A 27,671-nucleotide genomic window follows, 5' to 3' on the forward strand; every position below is an offset into this window, starting at 1 on the left:
TTAACAAAAGCAGACCCTGAGGCCCATGCTGGTTAAGAACTCAAGCTGGGAACTTGAACCAGAGTTCCGATCTTCCAACTTTTAGCCTGGACTTTCATCCCGATAACTTTTTACTTTGGTTTCTTTCTTCCTCTTCCATCTTAAAAATTACCATTTATTTGTAAGCAGGCCCTTATTACCAAATACACTGCCCTTGTGCATAGTGATGTCAGAGGAAGTGGATTTGCTCTCATGCCAGCTTGGAGAACGAGGTTAGAGAAGTTCTTATCCCTAAGCGTAGGAGTTTGCTTTCACATTTCTTGAACAAATCCAGGATCTTTATTTAACAGGTGCTATATGGCTTGCTCAGGAAATAATTTTCTTGTACTTTTAATCTAATGAAAAAACTGTATCCTGTTTTTCTAATATTTTTTACCACTTGCTGAGTTACATGTTTCACTGGAATCATCAGCTCTTTCTGATTTGCAGTCATTTGGCATCCAGTGTGCTACATTCACACACCGCAGAATAAAATAGCCCCTTCGCCACAGCCACAGAGACTTCTCAGCTCAGCGGGTTGCTACGTATCAGTGAGTTGCTGAGAGGTGTGCTGTACGCTGATTTTCATTCCCTCACTCCAGAAGACTCTATTCTCCCCTCGCTTCGTTAAGACGTTTTGATGTTCCTAGACTGTACCTAACAATTGGTACTCTAGTTCCTGTGGTATTCTATGATTCTCTGAAAGGAAAGTGCTCAAAATACGCCTTTGAATAAGAGAGCTATGAAAATGTCTCTGAAGAGACATAACCAGGTGACTGGTTATTGCAGGTAGAATCACTGAGAAGAGGTATGGGGAGTGCTTTGTTTAACAGTGTCCTGTCATTTAAATTTATATGCCCTCCCCCATTAGGGAGAAACCCTTGCCTATAGTTGGGAAAGGGATGTCCCACCTGCGGGAGCTCTTGTGTGTGTTGCTGCCTGAAGGGGCAGCAGGGGGCGCCCCGACGGTCCGGAGGGCCAGTTCCCTGAGCTCTACCTCCTTTTAGTAGGTGATGATTTACGGTACCTGTACTGCCTGTGATACCAAATTTTACTTTATTATCTTCCAAGAAAGTTTGCTTTCTCACCGATAGAAACCTTTTGTGGGTTTGGTAACTGAAATAAATGTTTTAATTTTTATAGACATCATCAGGCAAATATATGTACCTATTAAGAAATACTTCCAGAATATCACCTAAAACTGAAGTTTTAAACCACATTTCCATATTTTTCTTTAAAAGTTTTATGCTATTATACATCCCTCTCCAGCTAACGGAAGGAGCAGAGCGATTCATTCATTTATTTTTCCTAGTGAGCGATAGTGAGTTACATGTTCTGCAAATGCTGTTCTTTGAGGGATATGCTTAAAGTGGCAATGTCATCTAATGATTTCACATCTATTACAAATGAATACAAAGAACATTAACATCTCATCTTGTTCTTTGTAAATGCACTAAACACTTCTTTGCAATCCCTTCTACGTAGGTGAGGGAAAAAGTACTCATCTTTGTCTTTATTAAGGTTTCTTGTTCCAACCAGATACCCTCTCTATGCTGGAATGCCTTTCTTTCATGTGTCCCTAACCTTTATACTTTTAAAAGATCCCCCCCTAACCCCCCCACCCCCCCCGCCCGCTTCTTGTTAAATGTATGTGAAAGCATATTGCTAGTTCCCAGCCACACCTGAGATGGATACAACCCTTCGGCAATCATAGATCAATTTAACTATATCCTCTTTTTTGTCTTTCTTCTAAAAGGTTAGTACTCCTTAGGCTGTTACTCAATAAAATCACACTCTGCTTGGGGCACCTGGGTGGTTCAGTCGTTAAGCATCTGCCTTTGGCTCAGGTCATGATCCCAGGGTCCTGGGATAGAGCCCCACATCGGGCTCCCTGCTCAGCGGGAAACCTGCTACTCCCTCTTCCACTCCCCCTGCTTCTGTTCCCTCTCTCGCTGTCTCTCTCTGTCAAATAAATAAATAAAATCTTAAAAAAAAATCACACTCTGCTTGATGTCCCCAAAGGCCAAACTGCCCCTACCTTGTCTCAGCCTGCAGGAGGACCCCAATGCCAGGGGCCACTTGGCAGCTGGTGTGACACGGCCCATTCTCCACTTCCTCTGTGGGACGTGGTGCAAAATACTTTCTCTTGACCTACCTCCACCACCCTAAAGGGCCTTCAGGACTCACAACTCCATGTGTTTAAGTATATTCTGATGCCTTACACACTCTTCTATTCCATTTACGTGTTATGGGCACGTTTCCTCACCTGTCTTCATTGTTCATTTTGGAGTGGCAGCTTCACTGCCATTTCAGCTACTGTAGCCCTTAGAAACTACAAAACTGTGTCTACATCTGCAGTTGTCCTACCTAGCCACAATACCTGCCGGATGTACGTCATGTGCACACGCATGCGTGTGTGTAAAGTCTATACGTTGTAAGGTCTACGTTGGGACTGATGGAGATCCAGCAGGGTCCTGGGAATTTCCAGAAATGATCCTGAGATACTAACTAGCTTCTTTGATGTTCTGCAGGTTTGGCATCACCCACAGCCATAACTCCAGTAGCGTCTCCTATTTGCAGTAAAACAAGGGGCACCACACCAGTTTCTAAACCCTTGGAAGGTAAGTCACCGAGGCACCCGATATGCCCGTGGGTCTAAGACCAGAAGAGTCCCCGTGACACTCTCTCATGGATGGTTCCTGCTTGCCTAGATATTGAAGCCAGACCAGACATGCAGCTGGAATCGGACCTGAAGCTGGACAGGCTGGAAACCTTCCTAAGAAGGCTGAATAACAAAGGTACATACCAGAAGCCAGAGGGAAGCTTCGGTCCTTGTGCTTGTAGCTCACTGGGATTCATATTTCAATGAGGAGCTAAAGAAACCTAAAAAGAAAACCCTGCTTCTCTCGCAAAAGTCTCTAAATCACAATTCTGATTGCTTTTTCTCCACTAAATTGTCTTCTTTCTCTTTGACTTCACCGATTTATAGTGAAAGCATTACCTTTGTTATCATTTTTAAAAGGAAGTCAGGAATGACTGGATTACCCAGGTCTGATTCACTTCATACTGTACTAGACTGGGGACCTCCAGTAAGGTTGGTTCTTGAGTCTCAGTCCCTGGGATGTCACCCAATCAGGACTGAGAACACAGTAATTTTGCTTTTATACTTGAAAGCAGGTATTACACAAAATCGATGTGATCTCGTGCCCGATGAAATTTAAAATTGTATATGTCAGTTTCTTTTTCTTTTAAGATTTTTTTTATTTATTTGTTTGAGATAGAGAGTGAGAGAGAGAGCATGAGCCAGGGGGCAGAGGGAGAGGGAGAAGCAGGGTCCCCACTGAGCAGGGAGCCCGACGCAGGGCTCAATCCCAGGACCCCGAGATCAAGACCTGAGCCACCCAGGCACCCCTATATGTCAGTTTCTAATAAGGTAGCAGATGATGTATTGCAAGTGATTTCTGAATAAATGTTGAAATATTTCAGTACAAAAGTCCATGAAGTATACAAAGTAAAGGAATAATATGCAGAACTAGCATCATCTCTTAATAAAAATGACCAGTACTTGAGGGGTGCCTGGGTGGCTCAGACTCTTGATTTTGGCTCAGGTCATGATCTTATGGTCATGAGATTGAGCCCTGACATCAGGCTTCGTGCTCAGTGCAGAGTCTGCTTGAGGATTCTCTCCCTCTCTCTCTGCCCTTACCCCCCACTTGCATGCATGCTCTCTCTTTCTCTCTCAAAATAAATAAATAAATCTTTAAAAAAAAAATGTCCAGTACTTGAAACCAATCGAATACTAAGCACTGGGAGTCGCTACTGTTGACAGTGACCTCCTAATAGCTTGGGGATAATGTAGACGACCGCTTTATACCAGGAACATGAAAGTGTAATATAATAACGAAACTGGCAAGGCAAGGAATTCAAACAACTCGAAGCTCATTGCATATATGGAATGGTGATCTAGCTCAGCGGGTCAGGAAACTAATCCAGCTCTCTACCTGTTTTCGTTAATGAAGTTTGTTTGGAACGAGGTCATGCTCACTTGTTAATGTGTTACGAAGAGTCACTTCTGCACAGTAGCGGGGGTGAGTGCTTGCCACACAGGCCATATAGCCTCCCAAGCACAGCCTATGGTGTTTACTATGTGACCCTTTCTAGAAAAAGTTTTTACCGATTTCTGATCTAGAATGAGGCTGAGGCCATTTCCGCCTCCAGTAGTTCAGAAATGCTCGGTGGGCTTTCATGGCCTCCTTCTCTCCTACCACCTGCGTGGTGCAAGCTTTTTGAAGATGGGCAGTCCTTCCGGGAGAAGTCAAGGAAGGCCCAGGAAGCATCCGTGGGACCCTGGGCCTCACTGTCATGTTCTCTCCACTTCTGGAATGTAGGGGGAAATAAATTTGAAGATATTGTGTAGTTGGGGTCGTGTTTGGACACAAATCCGATGTCATGTATTCTCTTCATCTGTTGGTAGTTGGTGGGATGCAGGAGACTGTACTCACGGTCACTGGTAAATCTGTGAAAGAGGTGATGAAGCTGGACGATGACGAGACCTTTGCCAGATTTTACCGCAGCATGGATGACACTGTGCCTCGAAGCCCCGTGGAGCTGGACGAGGATTTCGATGTCATTTTCGATCCTTATGCCCCTAAGTGAGTTATTTCAGTTTCCATCTTTCACCACTGAGAATGGCTGGTTCCTTCGTCAGCCTTCACACGGTACCTCTACGAGGATCTTCTCTCGCTGTCACCGCCTTCTGCCGTAGACCTTCCTTACAGACACATGATTATTCTCTAGAGCCAGACACGTGAGGTAGATAAAACACGTGCGCTCCAGAACAGATGTGCGCTCGGGCAGAAGGTCGGTGAACACAGCGTGTGCCACGGATGTTTGCCCTGGTCCATAAAAGTAATGTCACTGGATTGTTCACATAACTGAATATTGTTTTGCAGATTTTTAGATGAACATAAATTTAGCGAGAGGTCTCTATACTGTCTTTCATTTGACATGTTGAACTCTTACTCGTAACTTTGAAAAATATTTGGATCACATGGGCTCAAACTCCTACAACGAACTAGAAAATCAATACAGCGTGTTCCTTAACTTACAATAATTCATGAAATGAATAGATCTGAGAGCCTTCTCAGTGATGACCAAGGGTCGCTCTTCACCCAGGGTCATGACTAAACCACCTCAGGAAAGCAATTATGGTTTTAGGATTCCTTCAGTTGCAGGTGCCAGAAAGAAATCCAAGTCAAACGGACTTTGGCAAAAGAGAGGTGTGGAGCGATTTGTAGGTTCACTCACTGAAAGGTGAAGGTGTGAACTAGGTTCCAGGGGCTCCTCAGAATGAGTTCTCTTCTCTTGCCGCTTTTCCTTTGGGCTGCTTTGCTGCAGCCAAGCTGTAACCATGTGGCGGACAATGGCCACCCCAGCTGTGGATGTTTCGGCTACCTACTCTGCCATTCCAGCACAGACAGCTTCTCTTCTCACAGTTCCCTCCAGCCCAAGTTCCAGGCTTGATTTTCTAGGGCCCGAGCCCAGCCCTAAAGCAATCACAGTAGCCAAGGGGATAGAAGGTGCTGACTGGCCAGAGCTGGTCTCTGGATGCCCCAGAGCCAGTGTCGAGGTTTTCCTACCAGAAGCCAGGGAGAGTATACACTGGGCAGGCTACGCCCACAGCCATGGACCACATTTGTCTCTTCCAGAAGACTGTGGGGTCATCATACATTTTCCTGTAAGCTGCTCCAAATACATTTTTTGCATATTTCTCATTTTTTTCAGTTTTTCTCAATTTTCTATCTTAAAAAATGAACAGTTTGCCATTTCCCGCCTTTAAATGAAATTTTGTGTATTTGCATACACAGGCATTTAACCATTTCTCATCTTCTCCCAACCCAAATGTCATTGCTTAAATCGTTATATCTATAGAGCTATATCTATGTTTATAAACACACTCTCACACGGAGGACCATATTATATATAATAGCACAGAGGCCATGCAGTTGGAAATTGAGAGCAGGAGTGGAATCTGTCAGGAAACCATGTGACTGGATCGCCTACCTCCCCATGTCTGGTCTGCCCCCCAGAGAGTTGTGTCAGTGTATGAAGTTATAGCTGGCTTCTTGGACCTGTTTTATTTCAATATATTCTTCAAAGCAGTGGTTACTTTTCAGAAAGGTGCAAAGGGTTGAGAGGAGGCTAGTTGTGGGGGAGTTCCTAAGGAAACTGAAAACCAGTTGTGTAAAAAGAACCTTTAGTCTGGAGGAAAGAGAAATCGAGAAGCAATGACTGGCTGTAAATTCTTGAAGGGCTCCCCAGGGACAGAAGAAGTAGACGTGTGTAATATTCCAACAGGAGAAGTAGGAGGAGTTCATGGGTGTGATAAGGGTGAGGAAGAACTTCCTACCCTGCAGAGCTATCCAGTAGTAGAATGAGCTGTCCCATGTAGGACCAGATGCCCCTCCAAGCAGAAACCACAGGGTGTGGTGTGGGCGGTGGGGAGCCTCTGGGATCTTAGACTAAATGGGCCTGAATCCCCCATCTCCAAGATTCTTTGTCTCCATGTCAGGGAGTGACAGGCAGGAGAAGGAACTGTACGACTTACAACGAAATCAGGAAATAAAATGGTAGAGACTGTTATTTCAGGTCAGAGACCCCCAAATAAAGCAGGCGTGGAGGCTATGCAGACCAAGGCTACAACTCCACTTTGCTCCCCAGGTTGACCTCCTCTGTGGCCGAGCACAAGCGCGCAGTGAGGCCCAAGCGTCGGGTTCAGGCTTCCAAAAATCCCTTGAAAATGCTGGCAGCCAGAGAAGATCTCCTTCAAGAATACACGGAGCAGAGATTAAACGTTGCCTTCATGGAGTCGAAGCGGATGAAAGTAGAAAAGAGTGAGTATGTGAAACCACCACCACCCCGCCTCTGTGTTGGGGTCTGGTGATTAGGTGATTTTAATCATCTTTTCTGTCTTGCTAAGGCCAATCATGTGTTCAAAAGACACCCATCAAATAAAAATGAGTAAGTTTGCACACACACGTGCACACCCGCCTGGAATGGAAAGGATTTTCACAGAAATTCTTAGAGCGTGGAGCGTCTGTTCACTTTGTTAATTTAAATTATCCTGTTTTGCTGAGTTTTCTTTCAAGAGATTGGAGGAGAAGGATGCTTCTCAGCTTTGTAGTTCAACCCATTTTCAGCTCTGTAGAGCCCAAACACAGTAATTCCCCACTTAATCTTGTTCGAGAGCAAATCATGTGATCCCTCATGAGAAAATGTCCCAAATTACTGCTTTTCCTAACCCTGGATTTTCATATTATTAGTTAATGCATAAACCAATGCTTTCCAAATTGCATTTAACAGGAGCCTCAGGAGCCTCGGAACTGGGGATGTGGACTGGGTAGCGTTGGGGCCTTGGGGTAGAGGTGGTGAATAGGAGTGAGGAGGTAGCTCTGTGCTCTGTGTCCCATTTCAGGCTAAGCTGCTCTGCTCTCCTCAACCTGATAAGGTGGGGTTCCCTTGTTCTGAAACAGTGGTTTTCTTGATGGAGGTAATTAGGGCATACACCATTTGCCAGCTTGAATAGTCTTGCTATAATTTGTATTTTAGCACTCAGAAACCTACTTCCAAAAGTTTTTCTTAGAAATATAGCATTTACATGAAGTAGTTGAGTCTTTTCATTATAACTGATTGACTAAGAAAATATATTTCAAAACTTCTGTGCCATATGAATTGTCAAGTAGTGTAAGACCCTAATCCCAGCAAAATAATTTTCTGAATTTCTCTCTAGCACAGACATTTTTTAAAAACAATCAGTTGAAGAAATAAAGGCTTACTGGCACAAATTTTAGGTATTTTTCCTCTGCCTCTGCTTTTGGGGGCCTGGGGATGGCTTTGTGATGATTGACATGTACACATTTGTTGGTGTACATGGAAAACCCAGCATCTTGTTACAACAGTCTTAATTCTGAGAGCGGAAGACCTCAAGATTATCTAGTTGATCACTTTGCCTCCAGGAAAAAGATTAGGACTAACCACATCCCTACAAGAGTGCCTGCTTTTCTACGTATAAAGACTTTTATTGAAAGACCTCTCATAGTCTTCCTTGTGAGTGCGTTTGCATTAACAGCTAAACATTGTTAGGAATCATATCAGCTTTCAGTGGAATTGCAACACGTGTGTCCAGCTCTTGATTTTATACCAAAATAGCTGGTCCACACTGTCCCTCGATTCTTGTCCCCCTGCAAGGTGAGGTGTGACATGTGTCCACAAGCAGCTGATACTTTCAGTACAGAGTTAAATCCTGAGTACAGTGGCTCAGCATTGGGCTGCATCGTCAACCAAACCTGAGCATGTTCTCCCCCTCGGGATTGACTTTCTGAGAAAAAGCAAGTTGATGATGAATCTCTGATTGTAAACATTGTCATTTCACCTGCCCATCTTGCCCCCCCACCGTTGTTTCTTTATTCACCCCTCCCAGTGTCCTCCAACTCCAACTTCTCAGAAGTCACTCTGGCAGGTTTAGCCAGTAAAGAAAACTTCAGCAACATCAGCCTGCGGAGCGTCAACCTGACCGAACAGAATTCCAACAATAGCGCGGTGCCCTACAAGAAGCTGATGCTGTTACAGATTAAAGGTACTTAGGAGCCGGGGAGAGGAATCACATGTGGCTCAGGGGTTTGAGTCTGCTAACACCAGGAGGTCTGACTATAAGGGGGAGGGAACCTACTGTGGGCTGGGCGCTACGCCACCTCCTGTCACGTAAGCTTCACAAATCCCATGAGGTGGGAGATGTGACGCCCAGTGAGGCTTGGAGAGCTTAGTGACGTGCCTGAGGTCACAGCGGCTGTTGAGTGGCAGAGCTGGATTTTCATCCAGGTCTTCCCCATTCCAGAAGCTCAGCTTCTGCTGCCACCTCCCCTTGCCCCCTGAGCCCCGCCACCACGCTGTCATGCAGTTCCAGATGCCCCCGAAGTCTTCGTGGTGGCTTCTCCACTCGCTCCTCGCTGAGGTGAGCAAGGTCAGTGTGGGCCAGAGGCAGAGATGCAAGTTCTTGGAGAAGGAATCCAGGGAAAGCAGAGGCAAGTGAAGCCGACCTAGATTTCCACTCTAGCACCCCCTCTGTCAATAGCAAGGGAGACGACCAAAGAGGCCGTGAGCTATGAGGAAAGACTTAGCTGCCTCTAGAGTACTCAGCAAGAGGAGGCTGCATGGAATATCCTTCACGGAGGGTGTCCCGTGTGTTTCTGCATGACCACTGGCCTTTTTAGTGCATTCGGACTAGTGACAAGCATAGACACCCAACATCTAATCCCGAGTTCTGACCCCGAGATGACACTATCAGTGTGACTGTGGAGAGGCCTAAATCAACAGTCATTTAGGAGAAGGTGTGGAAAGCAGCACAAAGCAGTGCTTTCCTCCAGGCTGACTCCAAGACTGCCCTGGGTTTAGCGTGCAAACCCCCAGGAAGAAGATGCTGTGGGAAGGCATGCCCTCACCTGCGGTGTGGCTAGCAGGGGCTATGGAATGCAGGAGGTGGGCTGAGCGCAGAGAAAGGGACCAGGAGAGGAGTTGAAAGGGGGAAAGGAGCACGTCTGCTAACTTACCTGGAGGAGGGAACCTAATTAATCCACACATGTGCTGTAAAAGGACTCCAGTGGTGGTCCTAAGACGCATGGTGACATTTAGGAAAGCACTAACAAGGGAGACTGATCTAGAAGGCTGTCACCAGAAACCCCCTTCTACCACTCTGCATCATGGAGCCGGTATCGGCCGACGAGAATCTTTAGAATTGCAGGAGTCTGGAGCAGGGCTGCTTCCTGGTCCTTCCTGTGGCTTGGAGAGTTCCCCTCTCTGGGAAGGTGGTGACGCTTTGCCTCCTGCCTTACAGGAAGAAGACACGTGCAGACCAGACTGGTTGAACCTCGAGCTTCGTCACTCAACAGTGGGGACTGCTTCCTCCTGCTCTCTCCCCATTACTGCTTCGTGTGGGTAGGAGAGTTTGCAAATGTCATAGAAAAGGCGAAGGTTGGTATCTGAAAAATAAAAATTGTTCAGTTAAGCATCTCCTTTACGCAGCAATAGAAAGTTCTACCAGTTGCTAGATCTTTACAAGGCTTCTCAGACGCCAAATGTTTGATTCAAGTGAGGAGGGAGAGGCAGTATTTCTTTTGCTGAATGTCTCTCAAACAAGCATTCATTAGGTGCGTGCATGCGTGGGATGTTTTAGAAGGATTATGACCTATCTCATCAGTTTTTAAGTCCTATTCTCACCCCTGTGTGAAAAAGGAACTGGCACATCACTTCAAAGCCATTTATCCCAGGTACCCATGAAATGCTGCTATAGGCTTATTGAATGAGAATCTCATGGGCAGAAGCCCAGAGAATGGGTATTTCTCCAAAACTTCCCAAGTGATCTGTTGAATTTGAAAATAAAGAGCTGTTGCTGTAGAGAATTGTACCCGTGGTCCTTGAGTTCCATTCTTCTGACCTTGCTGAAAATGCCCAAGAACTAGGGCCTGCAGCCCCTGTGGTCACATGGTCTCCCTTGCAGACCTGCCATTTTTCCCCTCCGACTTCAGTATGTGCCACTCTGCCTCACCACAGGCTTGTCTGCCTAGCTAATTGTGCTCCTCCTCCCTTTCTCCAGGCCTCAGAACTTGCAAGTTTAATTCAGACAAAGAGGGAACTTGGTTGTAGAGCTACTTATGTCCAAACTCTTGAAGAAGGAATTAATACACACACTCATGCGGCCAAAGACTTCTGGAAGCTTCTGGGTGGCCAAAACAGCTACCAGTGTAAGAGTTATTTCAGAGAATCTTGAGACTTTTCTTACTCCCTACTTCATTCTTCTAAACCGGCCACCTTTCAGGGTAAAATGTCATAATGTCTTGTTGTTCTCATCCCAAAGCTGCTGGAGACCCAAAAGAAGACGAACTTTACGAAGCTGCCATAATTGAAACAAACTGCATTTATCGTCTGGTGGATGACAAACTTGTCCCTGATGATGAGTACTGGGGGAAGACTCCCAAGTGCTCCCTTCTGCAGTCAAAAGAGGTACAGTGTGTGGGGGCCACCCTCGCCAAGAGAGCACTTTGCACGGGGCTGCCCAATAAAATCGGTCTGAAGTGCCCGAGAAATGCTGGCCAGTGGTCCTGCCTGGTCTTGAACAGTGACCTATTTTTAAAGTATATTTACTTGTGAATTCAAACCATCACTCCATCTTAAATACAAGGATAGAATTCAGAATATTGCTCAGAGGAGGCATGTGTCAGGCTTTTCTGTTTTAGGCAAAATGTAATTTTTTCTTTTTTTTTGTATTTTTGTTGTATTTTTTTTCTTTTCATATCTGTATGAGGTGATGGATGTCAACTAAATTGTGGTAATCATTTTGCAGTATATATATATAAATCAAGTCATTATGCCTTATACCTTAAACTTATGCTATGCTATGTGTCAATTATATGTCAGTATAACCAGAGAATAAAATGTAAATAGTCCTTAGCCCTATCTCTTGATTTTTCTATAAACATTAAATGAAGTTTTTTCAGTCCTTAAGTTGCAGGAATAATAGATGCATGTTTATATAATTTGGGTTTGCCAAATTTGCTTTTTTCTCTCACACCGGTAAATGATTACTAAATACATACATTGTCATTACCATTCTGTATTTTATATGTGTTGCGAAAAAGTGGAAAAGAACAAACGAACCTTAAATTTCATTGGATAGAGGAGTATTAGAAAGAATGCGATCCAAAGCAAGGTGGATTGTATGACATGCGTGGGCAATTAAATGGAAAAACGAAATCACAGAAAAGAAATAATCAGGAGTAATTTTAAAGAGAAGGTGCAATTGAGCCTAGTTGGGAGTTGAGTAGGATTTGGATTGCTGGACATGAAGGAAGAGATTAGTCTAAGAGGAAAGAGTCGAATAAACCACAGGCATGGAAATAAGAAATAGCATTACATTCACGTATCCACTCAGCAAACCCATAGTAAAGTCCTGTAAATGCAAGTACGGTATGGTCTGTGCCCTGGAGGGTGCTGGAACTGTACGGAGGGGCGACCACCTCCCTGGTCCTCAGGGCCTGGCATTTAAGAAGTGGCCTCTGTATATGCTCAGTGAATGAAAGAACAAAGGAGGGAGACAGAGAGAAAGAAAGGAAAGAAGGCAGGTAGGAAGACACAGTTAAACAACTCGCCACGGAGTTTGCGAGTTCAGGACAAGAGGGAAATGAGGGCCACAGGGCAGAGGCTAGCGTGGCAGGGCCTCGCCAATGGTCACACCCATCCCACTCGATCAGTACACACCCTCATTCAACCGGAGCAGGACCTTGACGTTGACCTGTTCTTCTCTGCCGTCTTCCCAGGTACTGGTGTTTGACTTTGGTAGTGAAGTGTACGTGTGGCATGGAAAAGAAGTCACATTGGCACAACGGAAAATAGCTTTTCAGCTGGCAAAGCACTTATGGAACGGAACCTTTGACTACGAGAACTGTGACATCAACCCGTTGGATCCGGGAGAATGCAATCCGCTTATTCCCAGGTATTCCCGTCATGTGCCGATGGTGTGGAAGAGCGCGTGCAGGTTCCCTCAGCGGGCCCGAGTCCCCACCACGCTCCCCTACTGTCACTCCTCGTAGGGTTTCCTTTTCATCACTGACTGCAGGCAGTAGCCTGAATGTTCACAGAAAGAACACTCCCTTAGCTTTTGCCTAACTGATGCAGGACTATGGATGCTGTCATCTTCTGGGCGCTGTGTTCAGTCTCCTTCCTTGAGGTGAACAAATTGTTCCCACCTGCGGCATTCCAGGTGCTGTCCTGGCAGATGAGTAGCAATTGTTGAAACAAATTACATGCTGATCTGAGAAGCTTCCCAGGACCTGGAATTCCGCCACTGATCTGAAGGTGCAAAAGCAACATATTTCCTTCTAATTTCACACCTTCTCAGTATAGCTTTTGAATTCCAGGATTTGCCATTTATTGGGCAGTAGGTGATGTCTGTGCCTTTCGGGGGGCAGGGAGTGAGAGGGAGGATACTGTATTGAAATAATGATTGTAATTTTAGTATTTCCTACTGGGAGTAGATGAGTGAGCACCTAACCCGTTGGTTCTCACCATGTTGCAGATCAGAATTACCTGAGAAGCTTTAAAAAAAAATGCACATACCAGGCCCAGCCCCAGCGCCAGCCCCAGCAATGTAGTCTCGATTCGTGTGGGGTGGGGGTTATGTGTTGGGGGTCTTAAGAGCCTCCTCAGGGCTCCTCTTAAGGGGCAGCCAAGATTAAGCACTGAGCCTTTCCTACCAGATGAGGGGCTGAAGCACTGAGGTGTCCAGACTTAGCCCAGTTCAAACATGGAAGTCATCCTGAGGGAAGACGTTCGCCAGCTCACCCCACAACCCACTGCCTCTCATGCTTGCTTGGCTCCCACCATAAAAGATCATTGTCTAAAGCTGAAAGCAAGTCTCCTCCGATAGGCATCCTAGCAAGTCTGCAGAGTAAAATTTATATAAAAAATGGTCATTCAGACATTTGCCGTGAAAGACCCCAGCCTTGCAAGGGAGTCCTGAATTCCCCAGAGTGGCTGGTACTTGGTTCCCAGAGTCCTGGAAGAGTACGAGGTGGAAGTGTTTGTGTACTGTACTTCACCCCGGCAGTCTCCCCAGGAACAGGCAGCCCCCTTGATGTGCCCTAGCTGTGACGTCAGAACCATAGTCCTGACGAAACAGGAAGTGATGGAGCGCAGAACACAGCAGGGCCCAGTGAGCGCGGCTCAGCATCCCAGGCTCCATTCACAACCAAAGCTTGATTTGGGAGGATGAGCAATACCCACACGAACCCTCTGCAGCCACCATTTCCTCGACTCTGCCTGTTTCTGAGTTACCAGTGTTAGGAACAGTTTCAAGTTCTGAGATCCTGAGGCGGGACCAGGCCTCCAGGTTGGGCTGTGCCACTTACCTTTCTGTGCCTTTGTGCTCCCCCTCCCCCAGCCCACTGTCATGTCTGGTGGCCTGGAAATAAATATGCAGATATTCTCTTTATGATCTATGGAAGTATGCTCATTTTAGTAACAGGAGAATTTCATCTGTTCCTGGACACCGGAGAGCTTTGTTGTAACAGGACTTAACAGAGAATTCAGGATGAGCTCTGCCTCCCTCCCATCGACCCATTAAAGTGACAGACACGTGGTGAGCACCTGCAGGGGACTCTGAGTGCATGGAGCAGGCGAGGAGCAGGCGAGGACAATGTACATGTGGCTCCTGCCTTCTCCTAGCTCCCGGTCTAGTATACCACCCCCAGAGGATCCCAGATACAAGAATTTGCTAGAAAGAAAGAAAAGTCCAGTCCAGATGGGATTCACATCCCATTCAGGCACATCAACTCCATGCACACAAAGCCTTGCTAGGCATCAGGCTGAAATACTAAAATATCACTCATCCGACAACACGAACCACTCATTCTCTATACCACTAATGTATTCTGAGTTGTTTTCAGTAGCCATGGGTGTCGGTTTTCGATTCCTTTCCTTTGTTCTCGCATGGCTTAATCTCGGTTCTTTTCCTGTCTCCTCCCCCACCCACTCACTCTTTCAGAAAAGGACAGGGGCGACCTGATTGGGCAATATTCGGGAGACTTACAGAACACAATGAGACTATTTTGTTCAAAGAGAAATTTCTCGATTGGACTGAGCTGAAGAGACCTAATGACAAGAGCGCCAGCGAACTTGCCCAGCAAAAGGTATTTTTGGCAATCAAGTCTTAAACCTCAGGCCTTGGTTGAGGTCCCGACAACAGAGGCCTTGAAGCTTAAAAGCCTTCCCGGGGTTTACTGGGAGACAGCAAACGGGTTTCCAGTTTATATTCTACCTTCCCGAGGTGAAGTAGGCCTGCCCGTGCCTCCGGGTTTACAGGCGACCCATTCGCTGTCACGGGGGGCTATTCAGGCCTCCGTAGTCTTTCCCCGAAATGCAGTGAAATGCCGGACAGAGCTGGAAAGCCTGACTTTCTGAAACAGCAGTGAGTATGACAAGAAATGGCTGTAGGAACAGGCCCCTGAACCAACACTCTACGTTCCCTCGTAGGATGATCCTAGGGCCGAAGCCAAGCCGTACGATGTGGCGCGGATGGTGGTGGTGCCCCAGGTGACAACAGGCACCGTGCTGGACGGGGTGAACGTGGGTCGCGGCTACGGCCTGGTGGAAGGGGACGACAGGAGGCAGTTTGAGGTTGCCAGTGTCTCGGTGGATGTCTGGCACATCCTCGAATTTGACTACAGCAGGCTCCCCAAACAGAGCATCGGGCAGTTCCACGAGGGAGACGCCTATGTAGTCAAGTGGAAGTACATGGTGAGCACCGCAGGTCAGTGAGCACTTCCGTTTTCTTCACGCAGACGCGGGCCCGGGAGGGAGCACTTCTTAGAGCCCCTTCCCCCTGCACGCTGCCTTACCATCAGCCGCGGGGACAGCACGCCAGTCTGGTCCTTCGCTTTGAGAACCACTTAGTCAACCTTAAGGATGGATCCTGATGAGCTAGCATTGCTAACGAATGTCATGTTTCCTTAGAGAAGTTAAGGTTTCTCTGCCCCCCCCACTCCCTCCCCTGCCCCGTCCCCAGAGGTTCTCTGGGAAAGTGATGATTTGCCTCCAAATGATATTTGCCATGTGGCTGTCTACTGCTTAAATGAAAGTCTTAAGTGAAGCCTATCTGGATGACTGAGAACTGCAACCAAATGGTGTGGTAACGCACAAAAGATTTATGAAAAATAAAAGAAGCTATTTCCTCTGAGGCTGGGAGCATTAACACGCTCTGTGGATCGGGTAGAATAAATACATAGTCAAACTGCTCGTGGTTCCTGTCGGTGAAATACTCAAGCAAAACACTCAGTTGTGTGCTTTGCACGAGAGGTAGTGAGGGAGGAGAGCCAGTGGACTTTGGAGGGAGAACCCCTTTTCCCTGCCCAGAAGTAGCCAGTTCTCGGCAGCGTCCCTCAGCCCCGCCATTTAGGAGTTTGTCGCAACCTTGTGATTTCGAGATTCAGCCCCCGGGAGTTTATTCACCTCTCAGACAGCCTCTTTGCTGACCAGCTGTGGCTGCCCCGGGGCCCCAGGCAGTGGAGGCTGTGGTCTGCTGATGAGACGCCCGCAGACTCAAAACCAGTTGATTTCTTTCCTAATTGATCAAAAGTAAGTCTGTTAATCACCTGGTGGCATTTACTGAGCACCTAATCTGTCTTCTGGGCATAAGACACTTATTTTAGGGAGTAGGTAAATCCATCCGGCCCTGCCTTCAGGAAGCATATAGCATAAATGCCAATAAGGCAGGTGTGGGTGAAGCAGCGACGTCATGCCGCGGGAGGACAGCTGGGTTCCCCAAGGCGGGCTCTGCTGGCGGCCAGTGGATCGGAGGCTGCACCCAGGGCTGTCGGGGGATGCCCCCGGCCTGGAGGCCCACCTGGCCCACGGCACACGAGGCACAGCACTGGGGGCTTTGCTGCACACTGTCCTTGAGTGCCTCCCCGAGGCGCCCCGGGATGTACCGTGTCGTTCTGCTGATTTCTCAGTAGGGCCCCCACCCAAAGTCACGGGGAGTAGAGAGCAGATTAGGACACTGAAAGCCCCCTTCCCATTCATAAGGAGGCCCTAGGACTTGGAGGAAAGGCCACAGGTCCTGGGGCCATACAGCCTGCATCTTCTCTCAGGCCCTACATACCAGCTCTGCAAGGTGGGTAAAGTGAATTAGCCTGTCTGAGCTTCGGTGTTCTCACCTAGAAAACAGAGATGATACCCAGCTCGCAGATTATTATAATCTTTTTTTTTATTTTATTTTATTACGTTATGTTAGTCACCACACATTACATCATTAGTTTTTGATGCAGTGTTCCATGATTCATTGTTTTCGTATAACACCCAGTGCTCCATGCAGAACGTGCCCTCTTTAATACCCATCACCAGGCTAACCCATCCTCCCACCCCCCTCCCCTCTAAAACTCTGTTTGTTTTTCAGAGTCCATCGTCTCTCATGTTTACAATTATAATCTAATACGTATAATGTTTAGCATGTGCCTGACACAGAAATAATCGTCACTGATGTCCTAAGCAACACAAGCAAAATCACTGTGAATCACATGAATCCAAGATTTCTGAGGCCTTCAGAGACTATTCTCTTGGAGGCCCCTAAGAAATAATGATTTCGCCCAGGCAAATACTTTCTGTAAACACAATGCACATCTCACAGCCAGCTCCAGCAGCTTCTTTATGAGCTAAGTTACAACTCTGAAGAAGTCCAGCTGCAGAGCATTAAGTTAGAGCAGGGAGCATTCAGATCTCCAGACAGTCCCTCTGGGAGCAGAGAAGCATAGCCCAGTGGCATGAACAGTGGCCCCTTGGCCACTGCGGTCCAGCCCCTCATCACTCGTACCCCTCAAGGGCCGCACCTGCAAACAGGACTGAACTCGGAGCTCGGGAAGCTCTTCCAGGACAGGGTCAGCAGAAACCATTGGCTGTAGAGACAGGACAGTCATCCTCCTGGCAGACACCAGGCAGCCTGCACAGGCACACAGAGAAACTCCTTGGGGAGTGAACCGTGCACTCCAGGGAAGGGAGATGGAAGGCCTTGGCAGGTTGGGTCCTGCCCCAGTAACAGAGCCAGGCAGCTCCAGAGCATGATACATGCTCGAGCTGCCGTGAGTCGGTGAGCAGTAAATGGGATTCTGCTGCAAGACCACCTGACCAGGAGCAGTTCTTTATGTTCTTCGTGTCTTCTGTTACTCCTAAACACAGCTACTGGTCACAAACTAACTCCGGAAGGTATTTTGAGGCACGAGACATCAACACTTTAAATTAGCCATCTAATCAAGTCTATAAAGGTTACAGTCTGTAATGTCTTACTGATGAAAGCTGAATCTTTACTTTGCTAAAATTAAAAATAAATGGAATAAGAATTAAGTTGTGTGTAGGATTAAATTTGGGTATACTGACGAAAATTCCAAGGACAAATACTGAAAACTATTTTAAGAAAATATTTCTATTTTAGATATAGATACTGAAGTTCACATGAGGATGGTAGGTGGTAAAACACTGGTTATTATTGAAACCTGAATATATACTTACACAATGTACGTAAGTGCTAACAAATTTCAAGCTATGTATCAACTTCTGTGACCTGTTTTAAGCATATCTCTCCCCAGCTGACAGGACTAATTTTCACTACTTTGAAGAGTGGGATTTGCTAATCAAAGGCAAACTTTTGTTCCTATCTAAAGTAGCAGAAATTTCAAAGGAGTGGCTTCCAAACTAATTGTGAATATGCCTGACCTATTCATTGATGGTTTGTTTCTCTTTCATCTCATCCACTTAAAAATACATGAACTTGACCAGTTCAGGTCCACAAAAGACGGCACTGAAGGTTGTGCTTAGGCAAAGTGCTGTAAGAAGTATTATAATCGTTTATGGAAACTGTTTATAGAGTGCTTTGCTAAAGGGCCAAAAAAATCAAATAAATATGGCCCTGGCCTCCTAAGAACTTAAAATAAATGAGCTTTCTTCTTACCCTCAAACCTCAAGACAGCTGTGATGTTGTAGATGGGATTGGAGCTGAGAAAAACTGAGTTCATATAGAACCAGAGAATCCAGTTATCATCTTTAATTTTCAATAAGTGTGGGGGGGGGGGTTGGGGTTTATAACCGCCTGTTTTCTCCCCTTGTTGACCACCACTTTCTGGGACCACCCAGGCAGGCATCTGAGGTAACAGCTTAGTCTCCTGACCTCATTCATTCCAGAAGGGTCTGCCTGCAGGTCCTGTCCTCTTGTCATCGGTCACCTCCTCAGAGAGGCCTTCCCTCAACAGGGAATCCCATCGGTACTCACCCTGCCCCAGGTCACGTCCCCCCGTCTGTCTTCCTCAGAGCACTTGGGACTATCTGAGACTGTCTTGCTCATCTGTTGGTTGAATGAGAGCAGGGGAGCAGTCCGTCTGGCTTAGCCTGATATCGGGAAGAGTCCCCGGCACACTGTAGGTGCTCGGGGACTATCTGCTGAATGAATGAATGAGTGGAGTCTGGAGTGCGGTATATACCCTAAAAGTAGCGAGGCGAGGTCTAAAATATGGCCTTTTAAAGATGGCCCCTTGACCAGTGAACTTTCCGCGCCTGCTCTTCAGTGAGATCTGTGTCCTGGGTGCTGCTAAGGTTGACCGAGTCCCTCCAACCTGGCTGCCGTCCTGGGGACAGATAGGATTGAAATCCCAGATTCGTTTATGAAAGTGATATGTCAGCAATAGATCTCTTCCATTTCTGACAGAATTTGGAAACTTCAGAGTGGTGTTTTGTTTTGTTTTGTTTTGATTAGAATCGTTTTCACAGACTAAACTTTTCCCTTTGTGCTTAAAGCTGGCCCAGCTGTTGTTCTCAATATCTTTTCTCTACCAGCTAATCTTTTGCCCAAAAAAATGGCGTGATACGGAAAATGCGTTTGTGTCTTTGGGAGTCCTGCTCCGGCAGCCACCATTCTTCTCTGTCACATACTTGGAGATCTGCCGCCTTCCTGTAGGATGACAGGTGTTTTTCTCAGGGTATCAAGAAGGCGAGATCATTTTTTCTCCAATTTGGAGGCTCGGGATCAGTTACCGGGAAGAAAGATGGTTTTTCTCCTCAGCCCCAGGCCCAAAAGCTATTTCTTCTGATTACTCCGCCCTTGTGGGTTCTTTGTGTTTGCAGTGGGAAGTCGACAAAAGGGAGAGCACTCGGTACGGGTGGCTGGCAAAGAGAAGTGTGTCTACTTCTTCTGGCAAGGCCGGCAGTCAACCGTGAGCGAGAAGGGCACGTCGGCTCTGATGACGGTGGAGCTGGATGAGGAGAGGGGTGCCCAGGTAAGTCCTGGGAAGTGGCTGCCCCAGGGGAGGAGAGACTTGGCCTTCCTGCGGAGCCCCCGGGGTTGGGGCCGGGTCCCCTGAAGAGCCAGTCCAGTGAACAAAGACCGCATCATGCAAGGGACGCTTAGTCCTGGCTGGCTTCCCCAGATTCCAGGCTGGGCCTCCACTCCCACCTCCCCACCGCCTGGCCGGGAGTCATGTGCTCTTAAAGGAGATGTTGCATCTGCAAATAGTAAATCCACAAATCAAGTACAAAGTGCCAGTGAGTGGTTTGGTTTTTTTTCTTTTTTTTAAGTTTCCACTTGACTAATACTCAAGGAATGGTAAATAAAACAAAGAGATGCCATTTTCCACTTCTAAAACTGCTGGAGGTTTTATAAAGAATGGGTCTGAGGCTGGTGAGGATTTTTAGCAGGATGCTTCCATTGGGAAGGATAGCTTGAAACAGCCATCCTGAAAAGCAGTTTGGCTCAAGAACCTTAAAAATCCTCATAAACTCTGATCACTTTTTCCACTTACACAAATCTGTCCTAGGGAAATATCAGAGATTAACATAAAAATTAGGATTCCCATCATCTGCATCCCTCACAGCAGCCTGAGTGCCTTTTTTCTGGATCCTGTCAGATCATGTCATTCCCTTGTTCTCCAGCACACTTAGACCGCAGTCCCAGCGTTTTCCTGGTGGTGCGCCTCCACCTTCGTGGCAGGCCACTGCACCCCCCAGCCCTCTGTCTTGCACCATGGCCGGGGCTAGTCTAGGCTTCTTTGCCACTGCTCAGACCTCTTTCCCTCTACCCCAGGGCCTTTGCACAATTTCCCATTCCCACAAGTTCCTCTGTATCCACAGTAACTTTCAACCTCAAGATTCAGATAGCTGTTCAAATGTCACCTATTTTATCCAAATCCCTTCCTATTCTCTGTCCTGTTACTCTGTTTTATAGCACTTACCATTCTTACCACTACTTAAAACTACATAATCAAGTTGTCATTTTGTTTAAACTTTGAATACGTTGTGTTTACTTATTTATTTTCTGTCTTTCCCTGCAAGCATGAAAGAGACAGTGCGTGCTGGTCTTCTCCACCACTGTAACCGCGGGGCCTGTTTAATGCCAGTGCCAAAGCTTTGTAAACAGTACTTTTTGATGTTCGGATTATCTTTGCCTCGGGTCCCACCCTTTAGTAATTAAGAGTTGACTGTGGGGTTTTGGGGAGAACATGATGCCATGTGCAAATATCTTCAGGACCTCGGATGAGTAGTTAACAATAGCACCAGGGAAGAGAACAGGTGAATTTTCTCCAGAATAGATCAGCACTCACTTTTAGCCTTCTAAGAGCTGCTCCTCTTCCCTAAAAAATATATATTTCCTACTGTAGACCATATAATAATTGTAAATAATTGTTAGAGACCACTGCATTTTAATTTTTTCTTAATTGTGGGTCATTTCAACTGCCTTTTTAATTTTTGTAAAGGCCATGTTTTAATCATGCCTTCAAAATCCGCCTTAGAATTTTGAGTCTTAACCTCTCTAGTTTGAGCATTGCATTTTTTTTTTTTTTTTGTCAAGCCAACAGGTATAAGAACACTCCAGACCTATAAAACACTGCCACAAAATGGCACTTAATTATGCAGAACGGGCCCTGAGCTTGGTTAACACTTGGTGGGAAATGCTTCCTACCTTTTGGTGTGCCTGGACGCCGGGCTCAGTCAACAGTTTCCTTGTTAAAGGAAAATGTCTAGCCGGAGTGAGAGTGAGTGGAGTCAACCCACACAGTTTATGAGCAGCTACCACCTGCTGGAACACAGTGGTTCACAGGCGAGGGTGAGGCCGTGGTCGGCAGGCCCACGGCGCTGTGAGTGGACTCTGGGCATGGTTGCAAAAGAGACTGTTCTTTCCCCCAGAATTACTAAGTGATCAGCCGTTCTCTTTGCCAAGAGGCAGACTTTGTTGAAAATGTGTTTAAATCAGTCATGTTACATCTATACCATGGAAATGTCAAAATTCATGTTTCAAGAGCCTTTGGTGACCGAAATACATCACGTGAAGAAAATCAGTATAAAGTAACATAAAACAGCAATCCTATTTTTGCCTGGGAAAGACATATACCTGAAAATACTTGGAAAGGAAAGCTAGGCCCTGGAATTTTTATGGTGGTTATCTTGAGATAATAGTATTATCACTGGCTTTTGTGTGCACTTCTTGATATTTTCCAGATTTTTTTTTACCACAGACATGTATTATTTTGAAGACTCTGGAAACCCAGTACATGTTACTTATTTGAATGTGTTTACGTTGAAAGGTCCAGGTTCTGCAGGGAAAGGAGCCCCCCTGCTTTCTGCAGTGTTTCCAGGGGGGCATGGTGGTGCACTCCGGGAGACGGGAAGAGGAAGAAGAAAATGCACAAAGTAAGTCACTTTACTATTGGAATTTGGTTTTTTCCCCTCTCCTGGAAGATATTTTTATACACAAGAGGGGTTAAAGTAAATGTCCTTTTATATAGGTGTGTCTTTACCCCTGAAAGCCTCCTAACGTTTGCCTTACAAATCAGCTGTATGGGGAGCTCATAGCGCCCCACCCCAACCCCAGTCCTGTGGAGTTTACTTCAGGATAGGACTTTGCATGCAGGAGGCTGACAGATGACTCCAACCTTAAACTGAATCCTCTCAGTGACTCAGTCTCTTCTTAAGAGGGAAACAATTCAGTGGGTCGTCCATTATAAATTATGAGATTTTGGGGGGCCAGCATCCAAAAAAAAAAAAAGTGCTTAGCGTCAGAGCCTCTTAAAATATGCCTGTTACAGGATTTACCTGGGTATTTATAAATTTGTAAAAATGGTCTTTCTACATCATGAACCTGCTTCTAACTTCAAAAGGATGTGCTTTCTGGGCCTGCAATAAGCTAGCTGCTGCCCGCCCCAGGCTGGGCCGGGCTGGGTGGTGGTGCTGGCTGGTGACTGCAGATGGAGGGCAGCTCTGGGCCTAACTCTGTGCCGCTGGTGCCCCCTGCAGGCGAGTGGAGGCTGTACTGTGTGCGAGGAGAAGTGCCCGTGGAAGGAAATTTGCTGGAAGTGGCCTGTCACTGTAGTAGCCTGAGGTCCAGGACTTCCATGGTTGTCCTCAACGTAAATAAAGCCCTCATTTACTTGTGGCACGGATGCAAAGCCCAAGCCCACACGAAGGAGGTTGGAAGGACTGCAGCAAATAAAATCAAAGAACAGTGAGTATTGTGCGTGGGCGCCTCTCCAGAAGGGGCTTCCCTGTGGGACACAGGCTAAGGTGGGAAGGATACCCAGTAGAAGCCCATAGAAACCCTGGTGTACTTAAAGATTTTTTATTTTTTATTTATTTATTTGAGACAGAGAGAATGAGAGAGAGAGCATATGAGAGGGGGGAGGGTCAGAGGCAGAAGCAGGCTCCCTGCCGAGCAGGGAGCCCGATGCGGGACTCGATCCCGGGACTCCAGGATCATGACCTGAGCCGAAGGCAGTCGCTCAACCAACTGAGCCACCCAGGCGCCGAAACCCTGGTGTACTTAAAGTGACTTCAGCAGGGGGTAGTTATGAACCTCGTCAGCGCCTCTCGCGTTCCAAGCGGGTGTGACACACATCTCCCGTAAAACTGCTGATGTGAGGGCTTCCCCCACTTTCTGAGGATTTACCTGCCTCCATAAAAGGTGGAGTGAGGAGCAAGGGAAATGACCCCAACAAGTGCTTTAGTTTCTTTGTAGGTACAGTTCATCTTTTGAACGAAAAGCCTGGAGTCCTTAGTCATTTAAAGAGAGCAAATTTCAAATATCTTTCAGGGGTCAGAGTTTTAGTTCTGCCAGAGCCATGGAAAGTTAGAAAGCATTGAGCTGAAGAAGAGCTGGGGAGACCACCAACCAACCGTGTCCGACTAGGAGATGCCCCCTTTTCAGAGGACGACCGTGTTTCTGCATTCTCCAAGGCAGCCACCTGCCAGGGAGTGGTCGGCCTGCCTGGGCCAGTTCTGGGGCGCAGCACAGCAGGGGCTGGGGTTGGTTCCTGTCCCAGGCAGGCCCCCACACTCGGGCAGCTCCCCAAGGAAGCACCCAGTGCCGGTGCAGTACTCAAGGGCCACAGGGGGAGAGGGAAAACTGAAGCAGGAAGAGAAAGCCTGCAAGGGAGTGGGTTGTCCTGCGCAGTCACCGTCTAGAAGGGGCTGCAGCCCACGCCCAGCAGGCCCCGTAGACAGCCAGCTAGAGCCCAGCGTCACCCTGGCTTTCGGGGGACGCCTAGCGCTTCCTCAGGCTGAGAGCCCGGGAGGACGGTGGTAACATCTGAACAGTAAAAGTGGAAAGTTTCCAGGGCCACAATATGCCACCGAAGTATCATTTGGTCCAATCCGTCCTCTGGGCCCCAGGGCAGTGCGGTGGGGACAGAGGTCCCTCGGGACCGTTTGCATAGCCAGCGCTAAGGAGAGCACGCAGGCCAGGGCCCTTGCCACGGGCAGCCAGCGGGGAAGCCAAGCGTCTCCTCTCCACACCCTGTTCTGTGCGCTAGGGAGCGGGGAGGAGTGATAACTGACCTTCACTGAGCTAGTCAAAGGCATCCCTGGTCCATCAGCTTTTCCCCTTGGACCACTGAGAAGAAACAATGAACTCATTCACTCATTCACTCAGCAGGTATGATTGAGCACGTACTTGGTGCCAAGCCCAGATTTAGGGACCAGGGCCTTGGCTAGTGAACAAACCCAAGTCTCCGTCCCCGTGAAGCTTATGTTCTAGCAGGAGAGGACAAGGAATAGTAAGTATGTATGTTATATATAAAAATGTATATCACTTTCATTACATTTTATATGTAATCATACATCCTTCTCTAAGGGCCAAGCCAGTCCCTCTCATTGCCCCGCCCCCCCACACACACACTCATAAACCACAGAGCACGTTTTCATTCATTAGTGAGAACTGTTTTAGTTAGAAAGTGGAAGAGAGATGGTGAACCGGTCCGTAGATTTAGTCTTGAATAATTTTGTACTGCCAACATGTCCAGGGCTTATAAAAAAAAACCTACTGGATTTTCTCCGTGCAGATGTCCCCTGGAAGCAGGACTGCATAGTAGCAGCAAAGTGACAATACACGAGTGTGATGAAGGATCCGAGCCCCTGGGCTTCTGGGACGCTTTAGGAAGGAGAGATAGGAAAGCCTACGACTGCATGCTTCAAGGTAATAGAACATTCCGTAGCCTTCCATCACTAATTTAGTCGATACATATTTATTGAGCCTGTATTGTGTACAACACCCAATGAATCAGACTGAGGCTAGGTCCTCACAGGCCTACAACCCAATAAGGATGCTAAATAATATGCAAGACGGGTATAATGCCAAATAAAACTTTAGTGTGTCATAAAAGAGGTACAAATGAAGGGGGCTGAGAGTTAAAAAGAAAAAAGATGAGTTCCACCAGGAAAATCATGCGTGGCCCCACAGAAGACAGGGCATTTAAACAGAGCCTTGAAGGTAAGCATGACTTGAAGAGAGGGAAGACGAAAATTCCAGGAAACCAGAGGAGCAGTGACACACTGTGATCCTATGGAACAGGATGCTTTCGGTTTAGCCAGCTTCCTGGGTGCAGGGACACAATGGAGTTCAGATTAGAGAATAAGTCAGTTTTGTATTTAAATACACAAAATACAGATCAACTTCAATACAGATGAACATAAGGAGAGCTAACAAGTATTAAGCAGTTCAGGATGAGCCAGGCACCACCTAAGCACCTGATACACATCAACCCAGCACTCACAACCTAATGCCACCAGGTTTCTACCGATGAGGAAACTGAGGCACGGGGAAGTTCATCAACCTGCCCAGGGTTGAACCACAGTGAGATGTACTCAGAACCACCACTCCATTATACCACCTCTCAATTTTCATGAACTTTGATTTTTATTTATTTATTTTTTTGAGAGCGCCTTTGCACGCACACACGCAACAGGGGTTAGGAGGGGGGAGGAGCAGAGGGAGAGGGAGGGAGAATCTTAAGCAGGGGCTCCATCTCATGATCCTGAGATCATAACCTGAGCTGAAATCAAGAGTTGGATACTTATATGGCTGAGCCACCCAGGCACCCCTATATGGTTTTTCTTAATAATGCATGTTGATGATGGAAAATGTTTGCAAGCAGAGAGCAGTTGAAAAAGAAACTAAGTCCCTTATAATCATCTCTCTCAAAGGTAACCAGAATTAACATTTCTCTATGTGATCCATACATATCTATATTTAAGAAAATTTTGGATTGCAGTATACAGTTTTGTAACCTGATTTTCCCCTTTATTATGAACAGTTTCTCAAGTTGTTCATATTTAGACTTTTGTGGCTGCGGGGTATTCCACGAAGATGCTATATGCCATTTTCTACTTAACCTGTCTTTTTTAGTTTAATTTTAGTTTAGAGAGCTGTTTCCAATTTTTCCTCATTATACAATAGAATTGTGGATAAATTTAAAATAAGTATCTGCATTTATTTCTAGTTAAAGTCCTAGATACAGAACTGCTATGGTAAAGGTAGAAAAGATTTAGAGTACATATCAACAACGGTGCCCCAGGACATTGGCACCAAGTTTCATTCTCACCAGCAATATACATACGAGAGTGTACATTTTCAGCACAGAGACTCGGTAGGTTACCTTTTCCTCTTGGCCAAAATTAGTGGGGCAAACTGATATCTAAGCACTGTTCTAACTTAATGTTTTAAATTGGAAGTACTGTTAAACACTATGTATTTTTTTTTTTTTTTAGTCATTTGTATTTCTACTTTGGTGAATGTTTTATTTTTGCCTTTTACACATTTTCATTGAGATATTTATCTTTATTTCTTTATATACTAAAGATATTAACAAGTTTCCATATTTCTCATTGTGTCACTTGCCTTTTCACTTTGGGGTTTTTTTGCAATGAAATTTTTCATTTTTATACTGTCAACACATAAATCCATTCTCCTTTCACTACTTATTTTATAATTATGATTAAAAAGGCCTTCCCCACCTCCAAGTTCAGATAAATCTTACCTATCTTCACACTCATTTTTGGATTATTTTATGTTTTACCTTAATTCTCTAATCTATCTGGGATGTACTTGGGTGCCTATTTTGTCTTCAGCTTTGTTCTCTTTTCTTTCAAAGATCCTGGAAATTTTAACTTCACACCCCGCCTGTTCATCCTCAGCAGTTCCTCCGGTGATTTCTCAGCCACGGAATTCATGTACCCCGCCCGAGACCCCTCTGTGGTCAATTCCATGCCCTTCCTGCAGGAAGATCTTTATAGTGCACCGCAGCCAGGTACGACCGGCGGAAGGGGGCGTCGGGCCGAGCCGCAGAAGATACACCTTCCAAAGAGCCTTTTTATTTGACGTTCGTATTTAGTAAACAGTTTTTATTTGCCAAGTACACTGGCAAGGAACTTTCTTATGTTACCTAATTTCATCCTCACACCCACTCCAAAAGGAAGGGGACATCAACCATATGTTACAGTCTAAGAAACTGAGGCCCAGTTACTTAACTCACCCAAATATGTCAGTTAAGAATAAGTTGAGCACAATTATGTCAGGCCTGGAATCTCTGCTGTTCTCGCAGCCTCCCCTCAGTCTTGTTGCTTCATGGTCCACAGTTGGCTGCCCCTGCTCCTGCCATCATGTTTTCCTTCAAGACAGGAAGAAGAGGTAGGGACAGGGACGGCCATGTCTCTCCCTTTTATCAGATAAAGCAAAAGCTTTCCCAGAAGCCCCCGCTGACTTCTGATTACATCCCATTGGCCAGAGCTCTGTCACATGACCA

General features: G+C 46.3%; 1 protein-coding gene across 11 annotated transcripts in view; it reads left to right on the plus strand.

Moving 5' to 3' along the window:
- Positions 1-27,671, plus strand: part of SVIL (supervillin) — a 226,922-nt gene that overhangs the window by 193,763 nt on the left and 5,488 nt on the right. For all 11 annotated transcript variants that reach the window (XM_081820800.1, XM_081820796.1, XM_081820797.1 and 8 more), the window contains 16 exons: positions 2,550-2,639; positions 2,730-2,816; positions 4,493-4,670; positions 6,739-6,911; positions 8,498-8,653; positions 9,908-10,044; positions 10,667-10,814; positions 10,928-11,073; positions 12,387-12,562; positions 14,612-14,756; positions 15,100-15,376; positions 19,732-19,883; positions 22,185-22,290; positions 22,894-23,101; positions 24,933-25,066; positions 27,021-27,176. In XM_081820800.1, coding sequence (XP_081676926.1) covers positions 2,550-2,639; positions 2,730-2,816; positions 4,493-4,670; positions 6,739-6,911; positions 8,498-8,653; positions 9,908-10,044; positions 10,667-10,814; positions 10,928-11,073; positions 12,387-12,562; positions 14,612-14,756; positions 15,100-15,376; positions 19,732-19,883; positions 22,185-22,290; positions 22,894-23,101; positions 24,933-25,066; positions 27,021-27,176 — 2,469 coding nt within the window. The remainder of the gene's footprint in view (positions 1-2,549; positions 2,640-2,729; positions 2,817-4,492; positions 4,671-6,738; positions 6,912-8,497; positions 8,654-9,907; positions 10,045-10,666; positions 10,815-10,927; positions 11,074-12,386; positions 12,563-14,611; positions 14,757-15,099; positions 15,377-19,731; positions 19,884-22,184; positions 22,291-22,893; positions 23,102-24,932; positions 25,067-27,020; positions 27,177-27,671) is intronic.

Source organism: Leptonychotes weddellii, chromosome 5 (assembly GCF_054177405.1).
Source record: "Leptonychotes weddellii isolate Sample4059 chromosome 5, ASM5417740v2, whole genome shotgun sequence".
NCBI classification, from domain to species: domain Eukaryota; kingdom Metazoa; phylum Chordata; class Mammalia; order Carnivora; family Phocidae; genus Leptonychotes; species Leptonychotes weddellii.